The sequence below is a fragment of the Diuraphis noxia genome, unplaced genomic scaffold (genome assembly GCF_037042655.1).
Source record: "Diuraphis noxia isolate RWA-SAM2 unplaced genomic scaffold, SU_Dnox_SAM2 contig0005, whole genome shotgun sequence".
Lineage (NCBI taxonomy): Eukaryota > Metazoa > Arthropoda > Insecta > Hemiptera > Aphididae > Diuraphis > Diuraphis noxia.
This window is the reverse complement of record NW_028301715.1, coordinates 8,954,972-8,977,960: the sequence shown is the minus strand read 5'-3', so window position 1 is coordinate 8,977,960 and position 22,989 is coordinate 8,954,972. Positions and strand designations below refer to the sequence as shown.

Here is a 22,989-nt window from a genome sequence, read left to right as displayed (position 1 = left end):
AGTATTTGAAAACGAAATAATCGAAATATACATCTACATAATAAAGAAGGTGCGACCTATTAATTATTATTATTTTATACGTAGGTATTTTCGTTTAAAATTAAATAGTATAATATATTTTAATTGAACTAATTGAAGAGTACAATATATATAATACTATGTTCAAATATCCAAACAACGTGCTCTGACCCGTATTGTATGTCTTCTACTAAGTACCCAAAGCCGACCATGAATAAATTTGCCACATCCCCATTTTCATGTGTAATTAGAGGACAGAAGTTGACGAGTCTCAGATCTGGATAAAGGTCCGCACGCGAGGATCTCAAAACTTTACGAAATGCCAAAGGAATAAATAACCCAGGTCAAGATGCATCAGTGGACAATTATATTTAACTTGAAAATTATTTACAAAGACGAGTGACTATGATGGCTACTAATTCCTTCTGCTTTTGTGAATGTTTTATTTCATTTCGAAGGTTAGGCCATGGTTGAATGACTAGTAGTTAGGGCCAAACACTTTTGGCTGAAACTGAGAATGGCAATATAAGTATAGCCATTATTTTGGGTGTGGTTTTAATGTTTTATAGGTACTATTATGTATCCGTTTGAATTAGGTAGCTGCAGCAAATGGTTCTGCATTATAGACAGACTGGGATGACAAACTGTCAAGTCTTTATTTTAAATTACCTGTGTAATTGTGATACCATATTATAACATTATTGGATTATACAAAATACTATTATTTTATTTTTGCCCGAAAAAGTTTTAACTATCTATGTAAACGGTTATAAATAAATATTTTTTATTTATTACTTAATCGTATTAGGAAAAGTAAATAAACACTGTTCCAATATATTAATATATAAATTATATTTTAATTATTATGTAGTCTGTTTAGCATTTTGACTACAAATTTGTTGTAAAATCCTTCATCCCTCTTAACCAGTAACGTGCATACTGGAAGGAGGGATTCAATCATTGGTAATTGAATTACTATATGTAAAAATATAAAATATAACATAAAATTAATACAATTTTAAAATATTTTGATATATGTATAATTGTTTTACATAACCTTCCCCATTGAAAATATCTGTATACCTAACTGCTCCCAACAACATACACTAGATTTCAGAACCATTCCAAACAGTGTTCCAGATAAAGAAAGGTATAACTACATTGAGTGTCTGAGTAGCACCTAAGCTAGATTCCTATGAATCTAATAAAATACATTAAAAATCCATCATTGACTTGGGTATACTCAGTACATGCTTAGGACGAAAATTTTCACCAATTTGTATCACTTTGAGTCTATTTTATCATACAGTTTTTAAGCATTTAAAATATAAAATGATGACATAGCATTGTAGGTTTGTTGTTAAAGGTATACCGCTGCTGAGAGATAATTTGCATTGTACTTTAAAATAACTATGATATATTTTCAGTACATTTCAATTGTAATTCAAATAGAATACAAAAATAATTCAGAAAAAAATACAAAAATAAATTTGTAAACATTTCTCTACAAATCTTTGTGCCCCAACAAAATAATTGGTAATATTATTTTGTTGTGATATAGTTAATAATATAAAAATAACCCTATGTGTAACAAAAAAAGAAAAAATAATTGATACATAAAAAAAATAATTTTTCTAAGCTTAAATAATTTAGTCAATATTACACATTTCATCAAAATTACAGTTTTGAAGTTCATTCGTAAACAGTTGTTTAAATTTTTCATACGAACAAAGACCATCTTTGCAACCATTAAAATGGACAATTCTTTCTTGGTGCAATGTTAATATCTTTGTTTCATTATTATGACACCTAAAAATAACAAGAACACAATAATATGTTTAACATAATGTATTCACCCATCATAAAACCAATAAATGGAAACATTCAATACTTGTATAAAACAAATGCAATATTTGAACCAAAAGGATCAATTTTTGAAGTCCTCCACTGTCGATTCTCCATATTAATATAGTTGTCATGCTTTAATTTATGTTCATCTTTATAAAGACCTAACAATCCAAGCATTTTCAAAATTGTACCCGAGTGGGTAAAATAGAAAATACCATTTTTGCTATTTAAATCTTGATCACTGTAAGTATAAATTAAATTAATTAGATTACAAATATTTCAATTACTAGATGTAAAAATTACTTACTCAAAATATTCAATTGCATTTTTTAATAAGACACAAGCTTGCTTGTATGATAACTCATAAGCATAACCATCTATTAAATAATGCTTCAAATCTTCACTATATTCGAAAAGCTATAAATAAGAACTATAATTAGATGGAGAATTCTTTCAAGAGAGAAAATAATATTGTTTTTGAACAGTATTAACTTTTTATAATTTTATATGTTTAAAGTTTGTATCTTATAATTAGAGCGCAGATTTCTGTGCAATTGCATATTTTTTTCTTTTTAATATTTTTGGATTGTTGTCAGTTATGCCGACAAATCATCATAATTTTAAGCTAATGGTGAAATTTTTTTTTGCATTTTTCTGCATATTTAAAGGTTATTGCATATTTTTGCATATTTTAACAAAATTCAAAATTTATTGCATATTGAAGCGAAAATTTAAAAAAATGTATAAAATAATATTTTTTCAAGTAGAAAAATTAAAACTAAATTTCATAGTTACTAAATAATAATTTATATATGTATATATTTATTTAAATCTTTATAAGATAAATAATCGATTACGACATAAAGTAATGCTGTGTCAGTCGCTTATCAACATATCACTCGACACTTGGTTACATCGGTTAGCTAGAAGATCTTTATCAAGACCTGACAATACTAAGTTGCTTCAAATATGCCCCAATAACGTCGGTTGACGTCGAACGTTCATTCTCTTTAAAAATATGTTAACCGATAAACGACACAGCTTCACAGAAGAAAAACTTGAAATGCATATGATTATTAATTTTAATAATAAATAAAATTTTAAAAATAAATTAAGTATTTCAGAAAATTCCATATTTTTTTTTTTTATTAAGTATTTAAATAATTAATTATTATCAGTTTTACTGTAAATTTTAAATAAATAAAAATGTTTGCATATTTTTTACATATTTTCGTGATTTTGACTGCATGTTTTTTTATATATATTTTCATGATTTTAACTGCATATTATATGGCATATTTCAATACTTATAAATGCATAAAAATCCGCGCTCTACTTATAATACTTTTCATTACTGTCTTGATTAGCAAATACTAATAAAACAATCATTCATTATATTTACTAGGAAGTAAGAGTGCCCAACCTTTTGAAAAGACTGAGACATATTGAGTGAGTAGAAGTTGTCAGTGCCCCCATATATTTTTACAATATAACATTTTATTTCTAATTATACGGTTCAAAAATTAAACTTCAAAATTAAAAGGAAAAAAAAAATTTTAAATAACAAAAAAACTATGTGAAATTTGATTTTTTTTGTGAAAGTAGTGAATCAAATGGATTGGTAAAAATTGTGATAATCGTTAAACAGCTTTTAAGGAATTAGTTTGAAATATTGATTTAATTCTCTCTTGGTATCTTATTCATGGTACTTTATTCTTTTAAGTTTTAAATCTAAAACAATTATTAACACAATATATAGGTACATAGTAACGAAAAGTGAGTGATAAGAAATGATACGTTTTTTAAGGTAGATGTAATTAATGAAAAATTAATAAAGAAAACTGATAAATTTTTTTTAAAGTTGAATATCGAATTTTAACTTAATACATCAGGTTTAAACTATGATTTTTATGACAATTATATCAATAAAAAATTGTGTTACAAATACACAAAAAATATGACTATTTTTATGAACATTTTGAAATCAGTGCTAGAATTTATTAATTAAAGATGCATTTTCAGTCCCTGGGCAATATTGTTTGAACTTTGAAATATGTTACTAATTAGTTGATTTTTATGTAATCCATTTGAGTTTGATTGTTTAATCACCCGGTTCAAAAATTAATGTGGGCTCTTACTATTGATATAGGATTTCGATAACGATAATGTTAATAACATTTAAATACTACTATATTAATTCAATGTTTATTTTATTTTTCAATATGTTTTATAGTTGTATATTCTTATTATAATTTATTTATTCATAATACATTTTAGTAATTTATGGCTTTGAAATAGAGACAGGGACCAAATGAAAATCTTTCATGAGTCAAATGGATTGGACACCCCTACTGTATACTATTGAAATAGAAATGAACTATAATTACATATTTGAAATTAATTACCATTAAATCAGTTTTATTAAAAATTGAACACCATGGTGAAACTTTATTTTTCTCCCAAGCGGTTTCAAAAGCACAATATGTATATATATTCTTGGCATCCTCTTAAATAAATAATTATGTTTATTTTATTTCCATAAACAATGAAATTAATGAGTAAAATATTAACTAACTAAATGTTAAAGTGTAATCAAGTCCAAGTCTTGAAGATAAACTTTTAAGAGTGACATTAGTCAATTGAGATTCAACAAATTGTTGGTATTCAACTAATGCTGAAGAGGATTTTTTAACATCTTTTCTCCATTTTTGGCAAACTTTATAAAACTAAAAACAATTAAATAGACATATTTTTAGACAGATTATTTTTATAAAATAAATATTTACCAACACAATGATAAAATTATAATATTGTATTAAATAAAATTAACTATAACAGCAATCAAAATAACATGTCAAAATGTGTAGTTAGAACACTTAGAACTATTGTAATATGTTATAACTTATTATTTATATTTATGATTTAAAATAAAAATACAATAGTAATGCATTTTAAAATTTGAAAATAATTCTGAGTAAAAAAAGAACGTACTAGTTTAAATTTCTTCAATAATTTTAATTAATTTTTCTTACCATCACCACACATAGGGTATTTTTACCACAATATCTCTTTTATATACTCCGTGTTCAATAGTTAAACAATTTTTTTAAGGAACATAAAATATATGAAAATAATATACTTAATTCAAGTATTTCATCCAAATCCAAATCAATTAAAAATTATAAGTTATCGATTACATCTCTGAATATGAATAAATTTCAATATCAAGTAAAATACCTACTAGAATATTAGACAGTACATTGTATTATATTTTAAGTTTAAAAGGATGTAAAAAATAGTTTTATAATTTACCTACCCTTAATAACGGGTCTTTAGCTAATGGTTCATCAAATAATACTTTCTTAATATCATTTCGTCCAAACAATCCTATTGCAAATTGCTTAGCACTTACTCTAGTCCTTTGAGTATCAGTAAACCTAAACTATAAAAAAAATTAATAAAATATAATTGCCATATGAAAACAATATTTTACCAAAAAGTTTGTATTTTCATACGGTTGATTCAATAAATGAGGAAATCTAAGTTGCATACGTTCAGCAATTGCTAAAAGTTCATCCTCTCCTTCTTTGGTTAATCGTTTTTGATCATCTATTTCTTCATGAGGTGTCCATGATTTTATTTTATCTTTATTGCATAGATTGCCTGAAAAAGACCATAATTCATTTTTATTACATAGGTTTATACAACTTATATTTACTCAAAATTGTATGATCATTTATTAAACAGGTAATTTTTTAGACTATATGCATAGAAATAAACTATAAAATAATCTTATCTTTAAGTTTAAATATATACTTTTAGACTTAAGTTATAGACATTATGTTATGTAACCAAAGAATAAAGATTAATTCATTAAGTATATAGAAATTTTTTTTTTTTATTTGAATTAAGCCTCGGCAACTATGGCCATTGGCAACAATGGGTTTAACTCTAAATTATTAACAAGTTATATAATTTACATATTAAATACTATTGATAAGGTTGCACTTAGTAATAAAGGTTATTATTTGTCTTATGTTGTCTGGGTGGAAGGCTTCTGACAGGATAGAAATTATTGAGAGGTGCATTGACTTGTATGTTACATTATGTAAAACACATTTATAACAGCAAAAATAAATTATGTATTAATTCATATTGCGTTAATGGCCTAGATGTAGATTCTTAATAAAATAAAAATAAAATTCAAATTTTTATCAATCAAAATGAACAATTATTTTTTACTTTATAAATAAGTACTCAAGTTTGGAATACTATTATAACTAGTTAAGTAACAAATTTTTTTTAACATGTATGATTTCTACTCAAAAATATTATTTTTTACTAATTGTATGATAGGTGTTTTAACCCCAAAAGACATTTTTGTAAGTTTAGCATCAACATATTTTTACTAGTGATAATAATCTGTGTATTAATATTAAAATTAACTAACTTATTAATGTTAAATTTAAAGGTAAGAATGCTCTTGAGGGTGTATCGAAAGTTTTTTTTGATATTTCAATTTTGAAGTAAATTACTAGTTATATGTTATAAAATGCTCATAGCTTACTTTGAAATTAAAATATAAAAAAACAACATATCTGATAACCTTAATAATATTCTTAACTTAAAATTTGAAATAAGCTCAATTAAAATTGATTTTTTTTTTGTATCAACACATATGATGTGTTATAGTAAGATGAAATCAATATATGCGGGTACAATTTACTCTTAGTAGATAGATACCTATATTAAAAAACAATTTCATCTTAATACTAAATATATAAGAACTTGAATTATTTACTTACATTCAATCAAATTGTTTACTATGTCTTTTTGAATTTTGAGTAATCTGTCTTTAACGAATTGATCTAATTCTTTACCGGGTGTCCTTGTACCATGTCTTTGGACTAGCCAAATTTTCCATGCCTTACAACCTTAGAATAAAATTAAAATAAAACAAAACAACAGACAAATATAATGCTTACTTAGGTACGTTAAATATACACAATAATAAAACATTGACATATTTAAAATATATCAATTATTGGACAAGCAAAATGCCCACTTACCTTCAAAGTTGACCGATTCAGTGTTATAGTTGGCTACATATCTATATGGAGTTTTTGATGATAAATGATGAGAATAATCACTGTACAAACCATTACACTGGTCTATACTATGTATATGGCCAATTAAACTGCACACTATTGCTGTGACTACAACTAACATGATGTGAACAATATCCACAGGTGTCTAGTCTTAGAAGTAAATAACTGACGAGAAAAAAATAATTATAAAACCAATAATATATTATTTTAAACAATTATTCACTTACGCTCTTTATTGGTGTACTGTACACACTGCAACTAAATGTAAGATTTTTAATATTTTATGGTATACAGTCATACCTTTTTATAGCAGTCAAATTAAAAAGTTTTGTCACAAATTAACACAAATTAACACATGGCAATACTTCTATATTAGTATATTACCACTACTACTGCTACAAAATAATTTAAAATAAAATTATTTATCTACTATATAGTATGTACCTAATTATTATTTTTTAAGCCCACAATCCACAATCTAGTATCTACAATCTACATAAAATATTATTAAATAATATTTATGTAAATAATAAATATTGATTTTAAGAAGTGATAACAACGACCTTCGTGATAGCATATAACAATATTATAGTGATAGCATAGACTAATAAATTAAAATTGTTAATAATAGGTCTATGAGTGATAGTCGATAGAGTTCTTATTTTCTTAATTCATATTTAATAATTTTTTCCTTTACGTTTGTTCTTTCAGTTCTTTGCTGTTACTGTGATTATCATAGATATATTATTATAACATAAAATTATGATTATGAATAATTATGATTATTTAAGTCCATCTCCAGTCCGTCTATAGAATAGATGTTAATAATATTCTATATTATCACTTATTATAAGACAGATTATCCATAATCCATGTCGGTACTTATTACTTAACAGAAATCTGAAATACAGAAAATATAATATGGAGTCCGTTAAGTCCGTTTTAAAAAAAATGACTGACCACTTACGATTTTTTGAGTAGCATGGAGAAATGATTCATTGATCAGTTAAAATAATTAGTTTTTGGTCTTTGGATAATTAAAACTTTTAGTGTCTTATTACATCTTTATGGTTTGATTCAATTATTAAAAATATTAAACAATTAATATGCTATTGCACTAGGGTCAATACGAATATTACGTAATCACCAAGGTATGTAATAACTTTAATGATCATTAATTATTACAAAAAAACAAGGTTGATGCACCACACATTAACATTTTGCTAATTTATTTTAATTTTGGTCATTTTACACTTAGAGTTGAATATCTACTTGCACTTATTATCATGAATCGCTTTATTTTCAAAAGTACACAATATGCTATGAAAAATAAACTTTTACATGATGTAAAAAATACAACTTTCAAGCACGAAATTTTACATGCCAAAGGTAAGGGGCCTAATTAATGTTCTTCTTAAACGTAGTATTAGCACTCATAATTAAACCTAAATTTTCCAATATCTTTATGTTTTCCATTTTCCATTTACAAGCATATTTTAAATATAAAATTGTGTGGCAGTAATATTTTTACTTTGGTACTTAAACTTGTCGGTGTTTTGTTATTCTTAAGATTTTTATTTAAAGAACCTTCCAAACAGATGCTAAAATAGTTTATTTTTTCAGGAAATTTTAGTATTAAAATTCAATACAAAATAATTGATGGTCTATTTGTCTTATATCATACTGAAGTACCTGTTGAACATAGAGGTCAACAACTTGGATTTTTAATTTTTCAAGTATGTATAAACCATGACTAAATAAATAGGTATGATAACAAAAAAACTGTTTTCGTCCGGTTTGCGCATATCCACATTATGCTATATACAAAACCATTGGTCGTAGTTCTCTGCATTTCATTGGTGCACATGTCACTAGAATGTAATAGAAACGGAGAACCTCGCGATAGATGAGGCAAACGCGGTTGCGTATCACAAAGTTGTCATCATACTTATTTATTTAGGCTTGGTATAAACTATGTGTTGTTGGCGTCTGATTTATTATTTTGATCTATTAATAACAACTTATTAAATATTTTATCATGCATTTAATTAATTCAATAGAAGTAGATACAGGCTAGGTTAGTCTATTTTTCCGAAATTTCAGGGATAGGCAGTTTCCTTAGTCTTTTCCTGGCCATGTCACTGATTTAACAAATTATAAATTTCAATGAATTTGGCTTAATAAATCCATATTTTGCATTACTAATTTTGAATCTAGAACATTTTAAACACCGTATATTGGGTGTTAGTTTGATTGAAACTGATTATGATATTTATGTATGTTTTTATATTTTTACTCTTTCTCTTATGTTCATTGATATTTTTAAAGTAATGATGTACCTACTTATTGTATACTTACTGTCAAATAATAATAATCGTGTATGAAACTTATTTCTAATGATCCCTCTTTTTTTTTTTTTTTTTTACAGGAAGTAATTGACTATTTGGTAAAGCATAATATACAAACAGCTTTATACTGTCCCTTTCTCGTAAAAAGTCTGAAACTATATCCAAATGGAAATATTAATATCATCAAAAAGTTACCTGCAACTGACAAACTATCATTTTAAAAATATTATGGTAGAATATCATAATAATTAAAGGACTATAGTCATATATTTATCAAGTTAATTTACCCAGTAGTTTATATAATAAAATAGGAACCCAGTGTATCCAAATAAAATAAAATGGATTTTGAACTCATACAATATTACCTAAGAACAAAATATTACCATAGTGCACAACTATCTGGATCTAAAGCTATTCAAATTAATCAAAATAGTTCAGTTTATCAACTTTATTATGGTCTATCATTTGTGCTTCAAAATAAACTGTCTAAAGGACTGACCATACTGGATGCTTTAGTTAAAAATACTGACGTTGGATTAGCTTCTACACTAGTAATGATCCATGCCCATAAACAATTTGAGGTATTCATATTTTTAAATTACCATATACTAAAATCATTAACTTGATTAGTTGTATTATTTAATATTTTTTGATACTATAGTTTCCTGATACCAACACAATAAACATGTTAGAACTCACTGTCACAGAATGCAGTCCTTCAGAAATTGTACTCTATCATGCTGCAAATGTTATGATGCTGTGTGATTGTCTTGAAAAATCCAAAATCTATGTTGACCAACTTTTATCCAAGTTTCCAAGTTCAGTTGATGGTTATTTAGTTAAAGGGTGGTTGGAACTTAAAGAAAACAATCTTAAAAAAGCTAAAAACTGCTTTAAAGCCGTTCAATCACAGGTGAGTTCTTTTTTCAGTGGCAAGTTATATTTAATATTTATATATTAATATATTTTAGAACAATGATTCAGTTGGAGCTTATCTTGGTGAAGCAGCAACTTTAGAATTTGCTGAAGCTATTCAGATGTTAAATCAACTCATTGTTAAACTACCTGACTTTTTACCGCCTTTTATCGAGAAATTAAATCTTTACACGAGTGTACAAAAATGGTCCGATGTCGTTGAAACTGCTGATCGTATATTAGGCATAAAATCTGACTGCCCATTAGCTATAATGGTTTGTTAAAAAATTCTACCTCACTTAAAAAACTATGTATAACCTTATACCTATTATTTTATTTGTAATGATACGTATATAGCTTATATAACTACTTTTAATTATTTTCAGGCGAAAATTCTGTATAACATAGTTGTTGTTGGGAAATATGAAGAAATACCCGATGAGTTTTTTAAAACCATTGAAAAATCGGAACCAATCCCAAATTTATTTGTTCAGTGGTCTTCAGCCATATCTCGAACTTGTGGTCAACATAAAACCATTATCGATGAGTGTATTCGTGCTATGCAAATTGCTATTGATTTGGAACCAAGTGTCAATAATAAACTAGAACTTGCATATCAAGTTTATTTATCTGGACAATATAAAGAAGCTATACAACTGTATAGTGATTTATCTAACGCAGAACCTATTCCTAAAGCAATGGAAGGGATAATTTTGTGTCAGATTAAAATGAATGACGTTAATGTTCAAGTAAATGTTTTCGATATTTCATAACAGTTTATCATAGTAAAAAAATACTCAATGTTATTTTTAGGTTGAAAAAGAAATTGAATTGCTAAATGAAATTAGAGGAGAATTAAAATCAAGCGAACTTATCTTCATAAATGCATATTGTACAAAAAATAATGAAGTGAAATCAACCTTAATAAAATTAGCAGTTGAAAAGCAGTTTGATTCTATCACTCATTTATCATTTGGCCCAGAATACTTGATACAACTTAATCCAAATATGATAATGATGTTTTTGAAACACTTGTCTGATAGCACCTATAAAGAAATTGCCTTAGAAAAGATTTTAAATGTTTGCCCTGGACTTATTGATTGTTGGTTAATGCTTGGAAATATTCAAAATATAAAAAAAGCTCATAAATCACTAGAAAAAGTATTAGAACTAGATCCTACAAATTCAGAAGCACATCTTATGATTGCTAATCTTTTGATAAAGCAGGTAAATTGTTTTTTTTTTTTTGTGATTTTTATACCTAGAAATTTCAAAATTAAGTTGTTAATAATATATATGTATGTATAAACATTTTTTTTTGTTAAGGGTCATTTTGCAAATGCTTCTAAAAGCTTGGATTTAGGTCTTAGCTACAACTTATCAATTAGTAATTGGCCCTTATATAGTCTATTAAATGGACTTGTTCATAAACATTTTGAAAGGAATAATGAATGCATTCAAGATTTAGAAAATGCTTTGAATAAATTGTCAAGTAATATATTTAACTAGGCCCAGATACCTACTAAGATTATAAATAAAACTAATAGTGAACTATTTCATATTTTAGATGAACATGAACTTGAACACAACAATTTAGCTTCTTTGTTTAGTACTCTAAGTGAATGCTACTGTATGGAAAACAAAATCGATAAAGCAATAACAACTGTGAATAATGCGTATGAATATTTAAAAGATACAAATTATGAAGGAGAAATTAAAATAGCTGAAGCAAACATTTCTATGTACAAAAATGATACTAAAAGTGCTTTAAAAATATTAAATTCCATTCAATCTGATCAAGATGTCTTTATTAAAGTATGTTTAAAAATTCATTATCAAGTATATTTTAATGAGAATAGAACAATTCATTGTAGTTATAAATTGTGCTGTATCATATAACTAGTTACACTTATAGTTTTTATTCATTATATTGGTATGTATTATGTAATTTTGTTTTCAATTATATTTATATCCAAAAGGCATAGTCTATTTACTCATAGTAAATTTTAGTTATATATGCCTTAATTCAATCAAATTATTTAAATATTAGGCCCAAAAAATGAAAGCTGATATTGTCATGAAGACAAATCAAGATCCATTTGAATATGCTGAATGCTTTAAAAATTTAGTTGATAGTTTTCCCACTGTTGATAATATGATTGAACTGGCAAATGCATATTTAAAAATTCAGGTAATTATAAATATATTTTCATTATACTTAATTCAAGGTTGGGGATTGCATTTAATTCATATGTTATTATTATAATATTTTTTTTGTGTATTATTTTAGTATTTGGGTTAGGTAGTTCAAGTTTTTTTAAATGTCATTTAATATTTATATTATTTTTAGTTTATTGTAATAATAAATTAAAAATACAATTTATTATGATAGGAACCTGATGAGGCTATTAGAGTGATCAAGAGTGCATTAAGTTTGAAGGCTGAACCTTCATTGTTCTTAATAGTTGCCCAAGTGTTAGTTGCAGCACATCAATATGATGAGGCTATCAAGTTTTATAATAAATCAGGTACCTACTTTAAATTAAATCACATTATTTATGTAGGTATGCATTTAAAATATTCATGTTTTGGTTGTGATAGGTATTGATGGTGCATTGGAGATGGCAAATCTTTTGATCAAATTGAATCAGTGTGATATGGCAATTAAAGTTTTAAATCCACTTCCATTAGAAGTTAAAGTTATTCCTATGGCAAATGTATGTTTTTTTAAACTATTGTGATTAAATACAGTGAAATCTCTAAAATCTCTTTAGTAGTAGGCAGTATGTTGGGGTGATCACAGATTTATGCCAAATACATCATACTATATATGAAAAAAATTTTACTAACTATTCTTTATTCTTGAATTATTAAATAAAAACAATTTCTCAAAACCTAAAATAATAATTATTTTTATATTTCTATTACTCTATAATTTAGCTTAATAAATATAAATTCATTGTTTTTTTTATAGATAATTTATTGTATTCATACCTAGGTACTGATTTTTTAGGTTGTACATGATATATTTTTTTTATTATGTATTATGTATTATGTACCTATATTGTTTGTATTTACAGGCTTTAGAAAAAAAAGGTAAATTAGATGAAGCACTTGATTTATTAAAACAGTGTTCTTACTTAGAAAACCAAGAGTTGAGCACCAGATTAAATATATTGAGACATAGTGGCGAGATTGCTCATAAGTTAAATCGAAATGATCTTGCTGTTTCTTTATACAAACAAGCGCTTGTACTTGTAGATGTAGACAGTAATGACGCGAGTTCATTAAAGATAAATTTAGCCAAGTTGTATATGCAGGTAAGTTTAAGTTAAAAATGTTTCATTTATGCATATTAACTAGCTTTATCTAAGCTCGTAGTGTAATTAAGTGTAAAGTAACAAATTAAACCTGGGTTATGCATTCAACCTGGGTTATCATAATAATTGAATGGACTTACAAAATACAAAAATCTGCCTTGTGTACATTATTGATAATAATATTTTAGGATTAGATCTAAAAAATCATGGTTATTCCTAATGTAGTGCCTATTTATCTAAAGAAGATTATATATTTTTTTTTATTCTGTAGATGAATGATTGGAATTCATGTGAAATGATATGTTCTTCACTGCTAAAAGATACAAGAAATGATTTAGCACTGTTGATAGTAGCTGATTTGTCATTTAGACGATGTGATTTTGTAACAGCTAAGAAACATTTTTATAAACTTTTGGAAAAGCAACCTACGAATTGGGCAGCATTAGCTCGGCTGATAGAAGTTTGCCGTAGAACTGATTGTTTGGAAGAAGTAAAGACATCTATGGCAGTAGCAAATAAGAATACTGCCCAAGCTGGGTTTCATTTCTGTTATGGTTTATATTGTTGGTACGCATCAAACATCAATGATGCAATGAAGCATTTCAATTTGGCCAAAAACGATGCTGAATGGGGACAACAAGCACTGCACAACATGATTCAGATTTGTTTGGATGAAGCCACATTAAATTTAAACTTGGCCAATAAATTGATAACAGTATGTACAATAATAAAATATTAGCAGTTTTGCAATATTAAGTTTAGATGTTATAAATGTATTTATTTCTAGGAGATGAAACCAAATACCCCAGAAGAACTAAAAAATCATACGTTGTTGTCAACTTATGTATTATTAGAGTCCAAAGAAAAATCATCTGTAGAAAAAGCAATAAATATTTTTAATGAATTGTCACAAGAGTCTTGCAAGTAATAAAACGTTAAATTGTGTTCATAAAATGTTTATAAAAATATATTGTACTTGCAGAATTGCTGCTTCGTTAGGGTTGGCAATTGCTTTTGTTTATCAAAAACAAGCACAAAGAGCTAAGACAATTTTAAAAAGAGTTGCATTAAAAGCTACCTGGCAATTTGAAGAAGCTGAATATTTGGAACGCAGTTGGTTACTCATGGCAGAATTATATTTTCAGTCCGGAAAGACCAATATATGTGTGGAATTGGTTAATAAAGTTCTTGTCTATAATAAATCATCAATAAAAGGTTTAGAACTTTTAAGTGCTGTGGCCGAAAAAGAACAGAAATATGGTATATTAATACATTTTATAGTAAATTATATGCACATTTAAATTTCTAAAATGTTTTACTTAAATTTAGACGATGCTGTGGATTATTATGAACGTGCTTGGGCATTAAGTGGACAAAAGTATTTTAAAATCGGATACAAGCTAGCTGTAAATTTGTATAAATTAAAGCTATTCACAAGATCTGTTGAAATATGCTTTGATTTAAACCCTTCAAGTCCAGACCAAGTTAAATTGAAAAAAGATATTATGGACAAAGCAAGACTATCATTAAGATCACGATAACTGATTGTGTTAAAAGTTAATCTGTTTTATTACGTTCATTTTTCACTCAAACCAAATTAACTGAATAAGTAAATTACCAAATATTATAATAAAAATTTAGTAAATTTCATAAACAAATGACTATATCTTTAACAAATAATTTTAATATATTTTTGTCATCTCCTATTTGATTTTGAATTTTGATGTATTGATTTCGCTAGAATCACACACACACACACACACACACACACACACACACACACACACACACACACACACACACACACACACACACACACACACACACACACACACACACACACACACACACATCAATAGGAACACATATTGGGTGCTATAGAATATATTCTGAAATCAATGGTGCTAATAACTTGATAATGCAAAATGCTTGATTATTCAGAGTCTCAAGACTCTAGAGACCACGTCTATTACAGATAATATGTAGCCGACGTGTAGCTGAGTTAACGAATAATTAAGTTGTAGTTAGGTAGTTTATTACCTGGGTATGTAATAAATAAGTTACAAATCATAGTCATTATAGCAATGAGATTATTTATTTTTACATTTGTAACACTACAATTTGTTATTGAACTGTGAGCTTGTAAAAGGGAATAATTAAATTTAGACTATTACGGTATTTTGTGAAAATATTGCATAGTAATAATATCTGATTTTTGGAATTTTTTTATTTTAAACAATAAATATTAAAGTCGCTCCAGTCAAATTGATTAAGTCTATACAGTAGACACCAGTACCTGCAGATTTGAGAATTTATTTTATTTTTTCATTTGCCAAGATTTGGGTAGCGATTTTGAATCGCCTATACCCTCTAAACCAGCGCCCTGTCCAATTAGACGGTATATACTTTTATATTTTATTACTAGCTGAACCAGTGCACTTCGTAGCCCGTTAAAATTCTACTTCTTATTATATGTTTCAAACTGTGTTTTAAATTGGTTTCCTGTGATTATGTTTGCAGTATATTTTTATACATAATATATATATATATATATATATTACATACATATAGAGATAACGGTTAAAATATACTAATAATCTTAATTTAATTTATCATTGTGTAAATTTTTTCGTTTTATCGAGAAAAGTCAAATATATATATATATTCAATTGAATGGTATCGGGCGTGTCACTTTTTAACTTAGCTAATATTCTGCCAAATGCCAATAGTTCTAATAATAATCTCTGTACCTACCAATTAATTTTGTAGCAATCGGTTTAGCAATTGGAATTGGAATACATTAATACATAAAAGATAAACAGACAGAAATCCATTTTTAAAGATATAGCTAGATAAATATATAGGTATACAGGGTGTCCCACAGAGATCTGACAAATGAAATAACTTTTGTTCTAATCAATATTTAAAAAAAATTTCGTTTAAATATAATTCATAGACACTTGCGCTACATTTTTTATTTTTATTTTTTAATACTGAAAATAAAAAACTTAAAAATTGATAAAAATTTTTTTCGAAATATTATATATAGCCAATTTGTAAATCTGATTTTTAGAAAAATTGATATGGTAAAAACACTTATTTAAGCCAAATGGCTAATTTTTTACAATTTTTTAAATATCAATATTTTCGTTGAGTAAATTACGATCTAGTTTATGTTAGAAACCTTGTAATTTCAAATAATAATAAAGTTATTTAAAAATATTTTATAAGAACATTTTTAAATAAGTGCATGTTAAAATCTAATTATTTTTTTATTGTATTTATTTTAATAATATGTGATGTATAAACTATATAAATTACTATAATTTACCTAACGAAAATATTGATATTTAAAAAAATTGTAAAAAATCAGTCTTTTGACTTAAATAAGTGTTTTTAACATATACATTTTTCTGAAAATCAAATTTGCAAATTGGCTATATTGAATATTTCGAAAAAAAAATTTATCAATTTTTAAGTTTTTTATTTTCAGTATTAAAAAATAAAAGATAAAAAATGTATTCTAAAAATGTAGCGCAAGTGTCTATGGATTATATTTAAAAGAAATTTTTAAAAAATATTGATTAGAACAAAAGTTATTTCATTTGTCAGAATGTCAGATCTCATTGGGACACTCTGTATACATACAAGGTGTCCCCGCGAGGATTTACCCATTGCGATATCCCCGAATAATGGAAATATCAAAATTTCAGTTTTGTAAAACAAGACTCACAGGCATAAGAACTACAATTATTTCGTATTTTAATTTATTTTAATGTTTTGTTAAAAAAGCTAAAAAATATATTTCTTATTTAATATTATTTCGAAAAAATTCACTATAGCCATTGTGTAGAGTTTATTTTTCTGAAAGTATTGACGTTTCAAAATGTTCCTGATTTTTATTTTTTATTTTTAGTTTTGAGAAAAATGTCGAATTATTTAACACCGTATAGTGTTATCAAACATGTGACACGCCGCGCCACGCACATGCTCGTACGACCGGACGAACGATTTTATGCAGTGCGCCTTGTTATAATCATATTTTATTTCTTCAAAACTAGAAAAAATATTAAAAATCAGGAAATTAATAAAAATAAAACGTCAACATTTTCAGAAAAATAAACTTTACAAAATGGCTATCTTTATTTTTTTTTTTTAATATTTAAATAAAAATTCTTCAAATTTTCTACCAAAACATTAAAATAAATTTAAAAATGAAATTATATTGTTGTTCTTATCCCTGTGAGTCTAATAACAAAACCAGAATTTCGATATCTCCATTATTTCGTGAGATATCCCAATGATGGGTAAATCATCGCGGGACATTCTTGTCCTATATACATTCCTAAACAGCTGGACCGATTGCGACGAAATTTGGTACAGAGATATATGAGACCTGTGGGCAGAAGATAGGTTAAGTAATACAATTATAGGCTAATTATCATTCATAATACCTTTGCTCGATTTTTTCTGAAGCTCGTATTGCCATTTTCTTTCGCGCTCGAGGCGTATAACTACCAAATTGATCTTTTTTTTTTTTGGGGGGGGGGGAGTCATAATTTAAGAGCTAGAATTTTGTACGGACTATGAAGTGCACTGTTAAAAATAATTCAGAGATATATGTTATACAAATAATACAACAATGAGAAGAAATATATAAGAATAATAGCAACCATCACTAATAGCAGTATATTATAAATGAACAAAAATTTCCATTGTAAATCTCAAAATGTCTGTTTGAACACCTACCCGGGGTTGGGCCTATCACTTTTTAACTTAGCTTACCTTCTGCCCATAGGTCTCTGGTCTAATATATCTTTGAACCAAATTTCGTCGCAATCGGTGCAGCCGTTTATAGGAGTGCATAAAGGACAAACAAACAGACAGAAATCCATTGTTATATATTATATTATGTTATAATCACATCCAAATAATTTTTACAAATATTATCAATATAATAATTATTATGTTTTAGTTCAGTGAGTTATTTTGTTATAATTGTATTTCCTTTTGAATTACGGGGTTTTTTTTGCCAGGTTTTCGATGACAGTTTTAAATTTGTTTTCCTTTTTTATAACGTTTCCTTTTTTTTACTGTTGATTACCAACAACTTAATCGTTTTTTGTGGTTTGACTGGTTTAAACGCCTTTTTTATTTCTATCTCCATCTTGATCTTCTTCTTCGTTTATGTTTCTTCCGAAAAATCTGTTAGTAACCTTTTTCGATATTTTACTTGGAGCTTTGACAACCCAATTGGTGGCGGCCAATGCGTTTCCGCCTAGGGAAATCGGCGCGCCAACAGCAGTACCTCCCAATTGTATTGCATTTACACCCAACTTAGTAAGTTTTTGCAAATTGGAATCTAATTCTTTTGCACCCTCTGCACCAATAGTTCTACTACTCTTGATTAAATTTTTCGCTCCTCTTGTTGAACTGTCACCGAAACCCGATACCAACCCTAAACTCTCCTCAGCCACTTCATTCACATTATTCGCTCGCTCACGTAAGAAATTTCCAAAAACGTTGAATGCACCGTCAGATTTTTTCAAAAATCCAGAAAACCCGTTCATTACGCCAACACCACGTCTGGAGGCAATCTTCTGCATAGTTTTTACAACTCGTTTACCCGAATCTATGAACGTCGTCGGCGTTCCAGTTTCCCCCGAATCAACATCGTTTGGATTTTTTCCAAGATTGTCATTGTCTGGTTTATTATTTGATGGAGTCGGTTGGGGCTTAAGCACTTTTCTTTGTGTTGGTGTGTTTGGTTTATTTTCATTCTATATTAAAATAATAATATTAATAACGGTAATTATTATAATAATTTTAGTTAATTTACTTCATATCAATACCATGTTAACCAATCAATCAATTGATTACGAACTACGAACTAATATTACTTATTATTTTTTTGAAATACCTAACTATATTATGTACGATAATATATTATGAATACAATACAATATTATAATTTATAATGTTTATTGTTACAGTAAGTTGGGTACCATGCATTTAGTGATTCAATATAACAGAAAAATATTAAATATCAAAAAATGAACAGTGGAAGATGTGGGCATCAGAATGAGATTCGCGAAAAATAAATCTTATGGTACAAAAGCTACAACATTCCACATATCTATCTAACCTGTGTGACTAAGTCATTATAATATCTTTTATTTCCACACAGCGATAGAGCATTAGAGCTTCAGAGTTTTTGTGCTAATATTTTAATAACATATACTAACCCACCAATAATATTATATTATCAATACCTACTTCTTGTCTTCATAAGCATTTTATGCGTTTTGTACAAGGGGGTACGATTCGATCGCAACGATCTGTTTTCTATAAAAATACACAGACCGGTAGACCTATCTTATGCCAACTCTATCGTCTATCTTAGTCATCGGATAGGTAAGTCTTCTGAAAGCATAAACATATGCATATTTTGAATTCGTCATTAGTTTTTTAGAATTGAATTCCTTAACCTTTCAAAGTTAGATGGATACTAAAATTTTGAATATTACTAATTTTAAAAAATTGAAAAATGTTAGACAGTTGTTTTCAAGTGCTTTCTATGACAATTCAAATACTCTGTATTTAGCTATTTTATCGGATTTCTAGGTTATTGTTAATATGGTTGGAAAAATATTAATACCTTTAACTAAAAAAAAAAACAAAATAAATAATATTTGTATAACGCATTATTGTACACATTTATACGACCTGCATGCACACTTCACTTATATAATTATAGAAAATTGTCCATAATATTGAACACATTCAACGATCGGTACCTATCGAATCTACTTAATAGCCAAAAATATGGATATTTGTGGGTGTAGAATGAGGGGGAGGGGCTAAGCGAGCTATACCTCCGGAATACCGTTTAGCTTCATACATTTTTTTAATTACCATTTTTAGAATATATGTTAAATAGATACCCGAAACATTGTAGGCTAAAGCTTCCCCTCAGTCTTCTCCACATAAAAATGCATGACACTACGTCTATGCCAACACTACATCCGGCTACAACACGAATGAGTATTTGAGTATATGATATACCATCGTTTTTTTACGACACGAATGAGTAAATTTGTCAGTAAATAGATAAAAGGATATAGAAAAACAAAATAAAACCTACACGATTGAGCATAAAAAACTGCAATGTTGTTATTTTAAATTTTGAACTATTTTACACAAAAATCATTAATTTAAATAATATAATATAATTATTCAAAATTTGATAATAGTTAAAAGTCTCCGACAAAAATTATTGTTATGTTATTTGGTAAATGGAAATTTCATTTAGTTTTTTTTAAACGTTAATTTTTATTATTTCAAGTATAGATATAGATATTTTGAAATATCATTTATAATACTTGTTTTAAACATAACTTACTATATTTTTTTTATTGATCTATTAGCTAATTGTATTGTCGCTAGTCCCAATGATCAAAAATGTATATCTATATTTTATTGATCAGTAACATTTTCGACGAAGCGAGACTCAGCTCACTGCTAGCTTAAGTTTGGTATCATAATAATTGGTTATAAATGCTTGCAAATAATAAATAAAAGCATTTTTACAATGTGAATGTGATAATATCACATAAAATATCCTATGCTCGTTGCTCAATAACTATAATGATTATTATTGTTATGTCTGTTTTTTTTTTTTTTTGACAAGTAGGTACATATAATTTTTTTGTTTTCACGAGTATAATAGCTTTGCTTAATATTTATCATTGACGGTTTTAAATATTTTTAAATATATAAAATATAATTAAAAAATCAATACCTAATAACATAGTAAATAATAGTATTGGTGTACATTATATTTCTTTATTATAATTATATTTTTGGTGCTTTTGCCATTTATAATACCTATCTATATTGGTGCGTATATTGTATATGTCCTACTGATTTTGGTGAAAATGTTTTATATAATCGGTAAACCTATTCATACAACAATAATCAATTTTTAAAACACAATCATTTTTATCAAGCAAATATACTATAATACCGGGTTATAACTCTTAGTAATTTTATTTTTATAATTTATCTTTTAATTGATATTTACCGTGGCCGCTGAAACATCCGCGATGAATACATCGAAAATCTATAACATATTTGTATAATTATTTGATTAGTTCTCATTAATAATACATGGGTGTTATAATATGATAAATATTTTTTAATAATTATAATTATAATTGCAACATAAAATCAATCAAGAACGGGTTTGAAAATTCCCATCGCTTTCCCAAATCATTTTTTTTTTCATGATTATGTTGAATGAACAGTATAGAGAATATTTTTATTAATGACCCCATCTCAGGAAAAACTAGATTTAAGTTTATCCCAGAAATGAAAAACCACCTAGAATTTGAAAACTATAAATAAAAAAAAAATACACACACAAATATCTTTGTAAAATTAATAAATTCATTGATCCACTCAGAATCTAATAATCCGAACCTATACATATTCAGTACTTTTAAATTCGTGTAAGAAAAACTAATGAAGTTCCTATGAGAGTGAAATACTAAATTAATAATAATGTTACAATCACATTAGTACATTACTTATTGCATATAAATTATCTAAAATAACGTGTGAGTTAATTAGATATAAGTTTATGTTTAATGTATATAATATATAAAAAAAAATACAAATGTGTGATAGTTGATCATATTAAACATATTTGAACCTTAAAATAATAAATCTAAATGACAAACCTGTAAGACTGTTACAGCCGTGCATAGTATGAAGAAAGTCTTCATTTTTAAAGAGGGAAACCAAAAACTAGTTAGATAACTATGTTTTCTAAATAAATGATATACCTATCTATTTTCTTCTTTCTGTGTCATTTATATACCATGTTTAAAATATAAAATTAACGCTATATTATACAGCAGAACACGTGTTCGTCATAACTAAAGTCTGCTAAATTGTTTTGTTGCAACTATAATTTACATAATTGCACATAATTGCTTATACATACACAATAATAACAAATAATCTATTGTAAAATATAATGAAAAATGTGTAATGTTTGTTTCATATATCTACTTCAAGTAGTGTAATTTAGCCATAATTGTAAGGAGGAGGGATGAAGTTTTGCAAATTTCATCTATTACCCCCAAAAAATGTTAGCTCCTATTTTCCATGATCACCTCTCAATACAAGCTACAACCATTGTGATAGGTATGTATTTTATATGTAGGTACTTAACTTAAATGTATAAATGAAATCATATTATATTATAATTTGTAAATAAACTATTATAAATACTGCTATTATTGTTATGCATAGTAAAAATTTACACAGATGGATACACATAATTCATAATATTATTAATATTATTAAATAATATATATTTCGGCTTATATTGTATAATATTTATACATTATACGACGTTGCTGATCC

General features: G+C 26.6%; 3 protein-coding genes across 7 annotated transcripts; 1 reads left to right on the top strand and 2 right to left on the bottom strand.

Moving 5' to 3' along the window:
- Positions 1–851: 851 nt before the first annotated feature.
- LOC107169391 (Multiple inositol polyphosphate phosphatase 2) lies at positions 852–7,474 on the bottom strand. 2 transcript variants are annotated; one of them, XM_089228182.1, is made up of 10 exons: positions 7,202–7,473; positions 6,936–7,139; positions 6,672–6,800; positions 5,360–5,529; positions 5,183–5,308; positions 4,442–4,592; positions 4,272–4,372; positions 2,174–2,283; positions 1,910–2,107; positions 852–1,827 (listed from the first exon to the last, which is right to left on the bottom strand). In XM_089228182.1, exons 2-10 carry the CDS (start codon positions 7,093–7,095, stop codon positions 1,668–1,670), a joined length of 1,305 nt encoding a protein of 434 aa, XP_089084308.1. In that variant the 5' UTR covers positions 7,096–7,139; positions 7,202–7,473; the 3' UTR covers positions 852–1,667. The 2 variants fall into 2 exon arrangements, with proteins under 2 accessions (XP_089084308.1, XP_089084309.1); XM_089228183.1 differs by lacking the exons at positions 4,272–4,372; positions 4,442–4,592 and having other exon boundaries at positions 7,202–7,474.
- A 135-nt stretch (positions 7,475–7,609) lies between these two features.
- Positions 7,610–15,409, top strand: LOC107169477 (tetratricopeptide repeat protein 21B-like). 4 transcript variants are annotated; one of them, XM_089228180.1, is made up of 19 exons: positions 7,611–8,125; positions 8,233–8,363; positions 8,598–8,710; positions 9,403–9,553; positions 9,634–9,903; positions 9,984–10,235; positions 10,294–10,512; positions 10,624–10,986; positions 11,051–11,464; positions 11,564–11,729; positions 11,805–12,052; positions 12,288–12,428; positions 12,630–12,765; positions 12,839–12,954; positions 13,318–13,557; positions 13,829–14,272; positions 14,345–14,481; positions 14,540–14,817; positions 14,887–15,409. In XM_089228180.1, the coding sequence occupies exons 5-19, from the start codon at positions 9,661–9,663 to the stop codon at positions 15,096–15,098; spliced, it is 3,609 nt and encodes a 1,202-aa protein (XP_089084306.1). In that variant the 5' UTR covers positions 7,611–8,125; positions 8,233–8,363; positions 8,598–8,710; positions 9,403–9,553; positions 9,634–9,660; the 3' UTR covers positions 15,099–15,409. The 4 variants fall into 4 exon arrangements, with proteins under 4 accessions (XP_015374730.2, XP_089084306.1, XP_015374716.2 ...); XM_015519230.2 differs by having other exon boundaries at positions 9,403–9,903; XM_015519238.2 differs by lacking the exon at positions 8,233–8,363 and having other exon boundaries at positions 9,403–9,903.
- Positions 15,410–18,447: 3,038 nt separating this feature from the next.
- LOC107169381 (uncharacterized) lies at positions 18,448–22,447 on the bottom strand. The gene is made up of 3 exons (XM_089228184.1): positions 22,299–22,447; positions 21,641–21,679; positions 18,448–19,337 (listed from the first exon to the last, which is right to left on the bottom strand). Exons 1-3 carry the CDS (start codon positions 22,341–22,343, stop codon positions 18,696–18,698), a joined length of 726 nt encoding a protein of 241 aa, XP_089084310.1. The 5' UTR covers positions 22,344–22,447; the 3' UTR covers positions 18,448–18,695.
- Positions 22,448–22,989: the final 542 nt, after the last annotated feature.

Coding starts and splice junctions, on each gene's coding strand:
- LOC107169391 (XM_089228182.1), bottom strand. CDS start 7,095: ATGTTAGTTGTAGTCACAGCAATAGTGTGCAGTTTAATTGGCCATATA. Junction 6,801..6,935: donor TGAATCGGTCAACTTTGAAG/GTAAGTGGGCAT, acceptor TTTTATTCTAAG/GTTGTAAGGCATGGAAAATT. Junction 4,373..4,441: donor TGATTACACTTTAACATTTA/GTTAGTTAATAT, acceptor TATTTATTTAAG/AGGATGCCAAGAATATATAT.
- LOC107169477 (XM_015519238.2), top strand. CDS start 9,661: ATGGATTTTGAACTCATACAATATTACCTAAGAACAAAATATTACCAT. Junction 12,766..12,838: donor CAAGTTTTATAATAAATCAG/GTACCTACTTTA, acceptor TGGTTGTGATAG/GTATTGATGGTGCATTGGAG. Junction 14,273..14,344: donor TGGCCAATAAATTGATAACA/GTATGTACAATA, acceptor ATTTATTTCTAG/GAGATGAAACCAAATACCCC.
- LOC107169381 (XM_089228184.1), bottom strand. CDS start 22,343: ATGAAGACTTTCTTCATACTATGCACGGCTGTAACAGTCTTACAG. Junction 21,680..22,298: donor CGGCTGTAACAGTCTTACAG/GTTTGTCATTTA, acceptor AATATGTTATAG/ATTTTCGATGTATTCATCGC. Junction 19,338..21,640: donor CGGATGTTTCAGCGGCCACG/GTAAATATCAAT, acceptor ATTTTAATATAG/AATGAAAATAAACCAAACAC.